Source organism: Cyclopterus lumpus, chromosome 24 (assembly GCF_009769545.1).
Source record: "Cyclopterus lumpus isolate fCycLum1 chromosome 24, fCycLum1.pri, whole genome shotgun sequence".
Taxonomy (NCBI): Eukaryota; Metazoa; Chordata; class Actinopteri; order Perciformes; family Cyclopteridae; genus Cyclopterus; species Cyclopterus lumpus.
This window is the reverse complement of record NC_046989.1, coordinates 10,015,716-10,026,047: the sequence shown is the minus strand read 5'-3', so window position 1 is coordinate 10,026,047 and position 10,332 is coordinate 10,015,716. Positions and strand designations below refer to the sequence as shown.

At 42.7% G+C, this 10,332-nt stretch overlaps 1 protein-coding gene across 1 annotated transcript; it reads left to right on the top strand.

Annotated features, from left to right (window-relative positions):
• Positions 1-596: 596 nt before the first annotated feature.
• On the top strand, positions 597-5,992 carry tmem151ba (transmembrane protein 151Ba). The gene is made up of 2 exons (XM_034527060.1): positions 597-991; positions 3,364-5,992. The coding sequence occupies exons 1-2, from the start codon at positions 908-910 to the stop codon at positions 4,804-4,806; spliced, it is 1,527 nt and encodes a 508-aa protein (XP_034382951.1). The 5' UTR covers positions 597-907; the 3' UTR covers positions 4,807-5,992.
• Positions 5,993-10,332: the final 4,340 nt, after the last annotated feature.

Here is a 10,332-nt window from a genome sequence, read left to right as displayed (position 1 = left end):
CAATTCTGCAAGCATGAGTAGATTAATCAGTGTGTATGTGATTAAACAGAATAATTATGAATTTATGAATGACAAAGATAAATCACTTTAACAAAAAACATCACAACAAGAAAAAACATAAATCAATGCATGAACCAATCATACCTTAAATCTTTAAACAGTGGCTTGAAATGGACGTCAGTGTCTGATAATTATGTGCTACAATTATATATTAATCATTTATCTTATCTGTGTTTGTTGCTCAATATTGAGTTTACTGTGGGGGTTGAATATGATGTCTGATTATAAAATACCAAGCATCAGCCTATATTTAGCAGTAAATTGTTGCAATAAGCAACTTTTTAAAAATGTATTGCTTACAGCCTTGAAGCCTTCATTTACTTGTTATTATCATAATTGGTCCACAGACAAGATCATGCAGCTAATGGGGGCGGGATCCTCTCTGCAGCACCGCCTCTGTTTGTGTTGTGATTTACTTGAACTGAGATGTGTGTGTTATTTACATCGTGGTGTCGGGCTGGCAGCTCACACGTGCCGCTGCCTTTCGTCTTTGTCTTGCTTCACAGCTTCACTGGCTGCGATGGGCACTGCCGACAAGGAGAGGAGCTGACTGCCGCCTTTGCCATTTCCTAACATTGCACCCCTCGCAGCCTCCTTCGCGAGAGGAGTCTCAGCCTCTTTTGCACGTCTTCGGAGGCAGAATAAGCGGATTCCTGTAGCCGATACCCAGCGAGGAGGATGCTGGGATGATGCATGTTTTGAGCGTTACTGGGGCTCCGTCCGGACGAGTTTTTTTATGGATGATGCACAAGAGGGGTTCCCGATGTCTTTATGTTTCACCCTGATTTGGAATCCCTCCATCCCACCAGGAGATCCATGACCCGGTTTCTGTTGTACCGTTGTCATCATGTGCCCAGCATCGGCTGCAACGGCCAGTGAAAGCAGCACCGCGACCGTCTCCGAAGAGGAGCAGGACAGTCCCCGGGAGGAGGTGAGGACTCATTGTTTGTAATGTGAAGGCCAGTTTTTTAAAATTATCCAAATGCATGGGGGAAAGAAACACAGTGGAATCCCAGTTATCTAACTACATTCATCAGTTTTTGGAGATCAGAGTTTAAATGGACCAACGTGCACAGAACGCTTGGAGATTAGTTGTAGTAATTGCCTAATATGCAGGAGATGAATTAATGAACCTGTGCATCCAAGCGCGCACCCGAGAATGTGAACGTGCATTGATGTATACTATTAGTCTCCCGCTCAGACGAGTTTCCCAAATGGGTTTGGGACCCCTTGTGCGTCCTGGAAAGGGTCCAAATGGGGCTTCAGTTAACTGAAACTGTCTAATATCAATGTCACACATAATCAGAGAATATAAGAATGGCCATTTTCTTCAAATGTTTTGACACACACAATTCTTACAAGTGAAATATCTTAATAAGGATATTCTGTAGCCGTCAACATTAGATTGTATTGACTCCATTACAACAGAGGTATAAGCATAATGTTTCCTGCATTGGGAAATATTAATTAATTAGGGATCTATAGTAAAAAAAAAAAAAAAGAAGATATTTGCCCCTCTACTTTACTGTGACTATTCTTCCCCTTCAAACCACATGTTGGATAAGTTACATATCCATTACACAAGAGGGTTTTTATAACCCGCGCTGGTCTTATTATGTCAAGAGAAAGTGTCCATGAGTGAGAGAGACACTTAAAGGCAACAGTGGTCGCATGAAGCTTCTCCAGTTGTGACTGATTCATTTATTTTCTAAAATATTAATTACGTTTCATAGCCTTCTGTAGAAGTAACAATTATCATCCGTTCTCAGGCTCTTTTTTTATAATATAATTTATTGTTAAAGCATTTATAACATTTAAAGTGTATTAGACAATGTAAGAGTTGAAATGTAATTTTAAAGTTACTATCAGTCCAGTCAGCATCCAACTCACTGCTCTTGAAGTCTCTACTTATCTCTGGTATAATACTTTATGTTAAGGGTGAAGCATGGTGTTGAACTTTGTGACCTTCATTTACATACCCGCACATTTATATGACTGCTGTTTTGCTTCTTTCATTTAATGGCACATTTTTGATCAAATACTGCCACATACAGGTATATTTGGTTTCCATTCAAACTGTTTCCTTCTACACAACTGTTCGTCATTATTCCTGGTGCTTAAAACAGAGGCTGTGAAGTGTAACATGAGGCCATAAAGTATGTCATGTTGTATTGATTATAGTTGTTGAGCGTGTGAATGCTAGTGAGTAAATTCCCCTTCTGCAATAGGTTAATCTCAATGGGGAATTGCAATGTTAGTCCCTTTCACCCCGTTGGGTGGAGCTTTGGGTTGATAATGGCCTTGGGGACCACGTGGCCAAGGTGGAAGACATATTCATGGTGGAAAAACATCTATTATTTATGCTTGTCTGTATAGCTCGAAGAGCCCAGAGCTGACACATTGAATTCAATACATCAATGCAGTGATGCTGGTTGCTGTGGTCGCACGTATGTAGAGGCTGACCTATGTAAGATATCGAGAAGATAACTGTATTTTTTCAGCTGAATCAGTGTGTATAATACAGTAGGCTCAGCCTATATGTCTGTAATGCAATTGTAATGAAAATTCTTTGAATTAATTTTGTTATAATTCATCCTTCCTGGGGCTTTTTAATCTCTGCCAGGTTTGTGTAGGCAGGGTTCCCAAAAGGCGTGACTAGCTCTTGATGCAAGCACTGGGGCTTACTCTGCCCCGCGGTGATAAAGGGTGGAAGGGTGGGAGTCAGACGGCTGCTTTTTTCTGGCTGGCTTGACATTCAACGAGGTATCTATATACCTCTCAGAATATTTCTGCTCTTTTACTTCTTTCCTTTTCTTAAATATCATTTATACAAACACTATGGCCACATGCACACCCACATACCAGTCAAACAGAAGCTCAACATGCTACTGACGTCAACGTATATTCTTAACATGGTACTTTTGCATTAATCAGCCATTTTTTCTTGCATTTGATTATAAGAGCGGGTGACTCTTTTGATAATAACAAGCACAGACCAAGGCATAAGCATTTGGCTCACGGCTCATGCATAAACTATGCCAAAGCACTTACAACGCAGAATTTTTCCTTAAATATTTCATATGCATGAGCCACTACTTTTGAACTTTTTCTAACTTTATACCATACAGATATTTAGGTCACACTCATTTGTATATTCAAGTGTGTAATTACAGGTAATAAAATCCTCTATGTTCCGAATTGCTTTGAGTGTTTTGGAGTTATATTCTGAGGAATTGTTGTGGCAGAATCAACTGGCAGATATTGTTCTATTGACGTATTGCTGTCTTCTCATCTTTTTTGTAGCAGCGGCCTCAGAAGCAGTCCTTGACTAAATCCTTGTGTCAGGAAACTCACTGGAAATGCCTGCTGCTGTCCCTGTTGATGTATGGCTGCGTCGGGGTGATGGCCTGGTGCCAGGTGACCAAGGTCACGCGCCTCTCCTTCGACAACGCTTACAAGGGAAAGTCCATGATGTACCACGACAGTCCCTGCTCCAACGGCTACATCTACATCCCGTTGGCCTTCCTGGTCATGCTCTACGTGGTCTACCTGGTGGAGTGTTGGCACTGCCATACCAGGAATGAGCTACAGTACAAGGTGGATGTTGACAGTGTGACGGAGCGCATCCAGCGCATGCAGCAGGCTACGCCCTGTATCTGGTGGAAGGCCATTAGCTACCATTATATCAGGAGGACGCGGCAGGTGACACGCTACCGTAATGGAGATGCCTACACCACCACGCAGGTCTACCATGAGCGAGTCAACACCCACGTGGCTGAGGCAGAGTTTGATTACGGGAACTGTGGGGTTAAGGACATCGCAAAGAACCTGTTGGGTCTGGAGGACTTCCCCATCACCAGGCTGAGGTTCACTAAGTGCTTTAGCTTTGCCAATGTGGAGTCAGAAAACTCTTACCTGACCCAGCGGGCCAGGTTCTTCACAGAAAATGAGGGCCTGGATGACTACATGGAGGCACGCGAGGGGATGCACCTGAAGAATGTAGACTTTAAGGAGTATATGATTGCCTTTTGTGATCCTAATCACCTTCCCTGGTACGCAGCCAACTCCTCTTTCTGGGTGGCAGCTGCTTTCACGCTCTCCTGGCCTCTGCGGGTGCTGACAGAGTACCACACTGCCTGTGTACACTACCATGTAGAGAAGCTGTTTGGCTTTGACTTTGTGCCAGTAAGCCCGTCTGAGGAGCGGCCACAATGCAGACAGATCCCACGAGTCAACACAATCGACAGCACAGAGTTGGAGTGGCACATCCGCTCCAACCAGCAGCTGGTGCCCAGCTACTCCGAGGCCGTTCTAATGGATCTGGCTCAGCTCTCAGGAAGCTGTAACAACTCCTCCGTATGTGGAGGGTACGGCGGCTACAGGCAGAACTGTGAATGCTGCCACCGTGCCATCAGCAGCTCCTCCATCTTCTCTCGCAGTGCACTCAGCATCTGCAACACGGGAAGCCCCCGCATCCCCTTCAGCGCCAGCCGCTTCTCGCTGGGTCGGTTGTACGGATCCAGGCGGAGCTGTCTGTGGAGGAGCAGCGGGAGCCTGAACGAGCGGCCCTGCCCCACAGAGAGCACGCACTGCCTGTCAGGTCAGCAGACAAGTGAGGAGAACCCTCCAGCCTACCAGGACGCTCTGTACTTCCCAGTGCTCATTGTGCATCGCAACGAAGGCTGCCTCAACCACGACCACCGCTCCCTGCACAGAAACGGCTCCTGCGTGGAGACTTCTCTATGACCCACAGCTGCAGACTTATCTGACCACGGGATGTAATGATACAGGAACAGAGGGAGGAAACTCTGGCTTCTGCTCATCCCTTTTCCAATAGAGGGAAATTAGTCACCTGCAAGTTACCACAAAAAGGATTTTGTTTAAGTTTTGGAAAATACTGTAGCCAGAAAGAGGATATCTGGGAAAGTCCTTCAGTACAGTCAATAAGTCAGGGAAAAAGTTGACGTTATCGTGAGAGACTTGTTAAAATATAATAAGGCTTCAATTGACCAAATTGCCAAAAAGTCACGTACTGTCCTACAGCGTCCACACGGACAAGAGTCAAATAACCCAGGAATACCGAGGAGAGTCACATCCTACTGTAAATGCCATATTTGTAGATCTTAGTCTAGTCAGAGACAAGGACATGAGTAACACCAGTATTTGGAGCCTAACATATATATATATATTTTAAATGAATGGACAACTGAATGAGAAATTAGGAAATATTAATAAAATCTTTGACTCACTCATCATGTGAGTCATGGGAATTAGGTGAATTATGAGAGGAATTGCAGAGTTATCAGCCAACATATTTGAGCTGAGACCAAATACAAGTTAACTTTGGCCCAAATATAAAATATAAACATCTGCATGTGTAACTTTTTGATACATGGCTAATTTAAATCTGTTCATTCAAAGTCAATGCTAATGGGAATCTATTCAGAATTCAGAAAGGAATCAATTTCCATAGTATGAAAATAATTGTCTGATGTAGATGCTGAAATATCAAGTTAGCAGAAATTGGCTTGGCTGCGATGACATTATACTTACTGGCTTTCTAAATATAGCGACACAGTCGATGAATAATTTAGCACAGGAGAGCTAAAGGACACAATAACTTAAAACTGAATCAACAACACCTCTTCAAACTGTTAATGAACTGTTATAAACTGCACATTTTCTATAATGGCCAACTGCATCGTAATAAACCTCACCACGATATTAATAGATCAGTGTCAACTCTGCTAGATTAAAATGTGAAAGATGCATTTAGTTTAATATTCAGTCATATTTCCATTCAGCCTTCCTTATTTAAGTGCCTAGCGATCAACCGTTACTGACGAGCATGAGCTATCATAATTAAAGTCATCTCAACTCACCATCCTCCCATTAAAACAAGTTGCATTTACACTCACAATAACACATGGAATGCGAGGCAAACCTTTTATAATTATTGTTTAAAATACATAAGGTTTTAAGAATCAGGCCCTGAATGTTTTCAGATGATTCTCCTCATGATATAACACAGCTCCCGCTGCTGCTGCTGCTGCTGCATATCAGAGAGACAGCCAGAGAGCTGGCCATCAAAGACGCTAGAAATAGGAAGAGGCCTGGATCCACTACTGATAGTGTCAGATTTAATATTATCACAGGATTACTTTAAAGAACAAAAAAAAAAGACTTCCTCTCAAATGAGTGTGTGCAGTATCTTAGTCATGATTAATTTAATTTTACTGCCAGGCCATGCACAACAATACATGTTAAATGGAAACAGAGATGAAAACTTTTAAAACAAATATTAGAAATATTAACAATTTAGCTCATTTTAACCATGAAAATAGAGTTGTTTTTTGTACAGACGAGCCCACATCTCATGAGACCTGCACTGAAAGATAAACTGGCATGGGCAGATCATTCTCCACCATTACGATCATTAAACCCATTACAATGTCCAAGAATATTAATTATCAGAATGTTGTTCGAGGGCGGACATTTTGTGTTACTTCCTGTTCCAACTCTTTTATTCACAATAATGAGCCTTTCACTGTACAATTGTTACCAATTAGCCATACTCATTACATTCCATGTTAAGTTTGGAGTTGCACACAATCTTTGTAGCAATAGTAGAGAATAAACAGAAAATAGTCAAAGGGAGTGAGGCACAGATGAGACAATTTAGCATTAAAACATTTTGTAAACTGTTTTTCAACTCACGGGTCATCTATGCAAGCCCATAGAACTCATGACAGTATTCAAGGCAAAGATTCTGCTTTGCAACAACATCCCAAAACCTGGTCATCACTCCTTTCTCTAAACTTCAGGTTTGTTTTGCTTTTCAAAAGGCTCCAGCAAGGATCATACCGACATTGCATTGCTTATGTTCCCATTCCAGATATAACAAAGGTCAAGAAGCAGGTGAGATACAACAGAGTAACATGGTAGACATCTGCACCTCTCCAGGATTTTGATCGCGCCAGCTATTCATAAATCCATCTTTCAGTCCTTCTTAAGTTCTTAGTAACTACTATAGTATCGGGTTGCACCATTAGAACTTCAGAAACGTCTTAGAAAGTAAAGATCTGTGTCGTGTGTGAATTGGTTAACGTTAGTACCATAACCCCCCAATGTTACACAATCCATCCATCCATCCATTATCACCCGCTTATCCGGGGTCGGGTCGCGGTGGCAGCAGGTTCAGCAGGCCGACCCAGGCTTCCCTCTCACCCGCAACACTTTCCAGCTCATTCTGGGGGGATCCCGAGGCGTTCCAAGGCCAGCCGGGAGATATAATCCCTCCAGCGTGTCCTCGGTCTTCCCCGGGGCCTCCTACCAGTTGGACGTGCCCGGAAAACCTCTAATGGGAGGCGTCCAGGAGGCATCCTGACTAGATGCCCGAACCACCTCAGCTGACTCCTTTCGACACGAAGGAGCAGCGACTCGACTCCAAGCTCCCCCCTGATGTCCGAGCTCCTTACCCTATCTCTAAGGCTGAGCCCGGCCACCCTACGGAGGAAGCTCATTTCGGCCGCTTGTATCCGAGATCTCGTTCTTTCGGTCACGACCCAGAGTTCGTGACCATAGGTGAGGGTTGGAACGTAGACCGACCAGTAAATGGAGAGCTTTGCCACCGATCCGCCTGTCGATCTCCCGCTCCACCTTACCCTCACTCGTGAACAAGACCCCGAGATACTTGAACTCCTTCGCTTGGGGTAGGCAGTTTGCCCCCACCTGGAGGGAGCAATCCGCTGGTTTCCGGCAGAGCACCATGGCCTCAGATTTGGAGGTGCTAACTCTCATCCCTGCCGCTTCGCACTCGGCTGCAAAACGCCCCAGTGAATGCTGGAGGTCACGGTCCGAGGAGGCAAACAGGACCACATCATCCGCAAACAGCAGAGAGGCGATCCCGAGACTCCCGAACCGGATCCTCTCCGCCCCCTGGCTGCGCCTAGATATCCTGTCCATGAAGGTCATGAACAGGACCGGTGATAAAGGGCAGCCCTGGCGGAGGCCAACACCCACCGGGAACGTGTCTGACTTACTACCGAGGAGACGAACACAGCTCCTACTGCAGGCGTACAGAGACCGGATGGCCCGTGCCAACGGGTCCGGCACCCCATACTCCCGCAGCACCCCCCACAAAGACCCCCGAGGGACCCGGTCGAAAGCCTTCTCCAGGTCTACAAAGCACATGTAAACTGGTTGGGCAAACTCCCAGGACCCCTCCAGTAATCTTGCGAGATAACGTTGACATAACGTTTTATAACTTGAAGTATATTGAAAGTTATTGCGGTATATTATATTATTGTAAAATATAATAACAAATTATTCATACATCATTATTATAACAGCAAAACCTCAATCAAGTATACCTCTTCAATATAAATAGATCATGTGAGGTGTTAGAAACAACTTATCTCTACATAAGAAGTAGTTTGTGTGGTGCAACCCATTATAATGTAGTTATGTGTAAATCTCCACTCAATAAATATTTATGACATTTTACGCGGGTTGTATTAGCCTCAGCAGACAGATAACGGGTATTGAGCTTTTTAATTTTTTTAAATAAGCGTATTTCCCTAAGATGTCAAACTCTCCCTTTATTGGTTATTGGATGGTGTACTACGCAACCTTTTTGAGCAACATGAATAGCATTTCGGCGGGAAGCCAAATTACACACAGGGATTGAAATTAACCTATTCATTAATTTAGTTTCTCATAAAGGGCTGGATCATATCCCAGAATGCATTGCTCCGAAGGCAGAGAATGATGTCCTGTCCATGTACTGTGGTGTAAAGTGTAAGCAGGAAACCACGAGGAAGAGCATGCAAACTCTACGAGGGATGTAAACTCTATTTAGAGTATGACGTGGGATTTAAGTCACTGTTTTATACTGAAGTCATCATCAATTTCTCTCATTCATGATCAGCCAACAGGCCCCTCTGATAGCGTTACTGTGATCCATACAAAGTCATGTGTAAGAATAGAAAATGTGTTTACCGGTGCAATGTTTACATAACAACAGTGACAGTCAAAACAGTTACAAATCTGTCTGGAAGGTTCATAACTAGACATGTATCCTCCATAGACAAGCATGAAAGCTTTAGTCATGCAAAGCACTGAACCCTTTATCGTGTGTATGAAGTAGATTAGGTAGTTTTGATATGTACTCTTTCACTCGAGAATGCTCTGGGGTTTGTCTTTTTATATTGAACTGATTTTGTGGATTTTCAAGACTGTAGGGCAGAAAGGACTTGTAGTGTAAATAAAACAGAAACGAGAGGTTACAATGACTGTTAGTGCTGAGCTGAATGTGTCGTGCACTGAAGCGGGGATATTTAGATGTTAAATGGCGGGTTTGGTGTCAGGCAACACAGCCAACAGAATCCTTTTTGCTACTTTTCATATATTATTTTGAATGACGTTTGTTTCCCTTAGACCCTTTGTAAAATCATATTTGTTACACCTTTATTTAACTGAAAATGTCAGAAGGGTTTGACTGATTTTACGATCGAGTGCACACACAGGATGGTTGGGCGAGTAGTGATAATGATCTAAAGAATATCAGTATTCTCTCATAGATTGATCTATGTGCTAGTCCACCATCAACTTACAGAATGGCTTTTCCTCTCTGACTATAGAAAACAACTTGTGATAAAGATGTAAAGAAGAAGTAAAGATGTGTTTTTGCTACCTGGCAAAGGTGTTCCAAATATATTATTAGTCCGTAGATAATGGCTTTAAAAACAACAACACAAATCTGTATGTATTCCAACTCCACCACAATGTTGCCTTGATGTTACATAAGGACTTGAACCAAATCTGTGTGGAAAAAAAGGCTCCTCAATAAACTGATATGCTCACTGAAATATGTGTCAAATATTTCTTTGTCTTGTTCATTGTGTGATTCTTCACATTGAAACTGGTCTATGTTTTTGTGCTTGTTCTTTTTACACGTTTCAAGTTAATATATGTCAATATATGGGCTGCAACATGGGACAAGAGGATAGAGACATCCCTGTGTGAAATCATATCATTTTGAATTGTTCCAATTATCTGTGGACATCATAAATATACACCATAACATTTTAAAATGAGCATAAAAACTAAAAGCTGACAACTTAATGTAAAAATATCAGTCTTTCCTCTAACAGCAACCCTTATTATAAATAATATGCTCTATTCTTTTTAAAAGTCAGTAGTGGCCATGCTTTGTGGCTAAATGAACAAGGTAAAGCAGGAATCAGTGACTCATAAAGATGAGCTTGTATT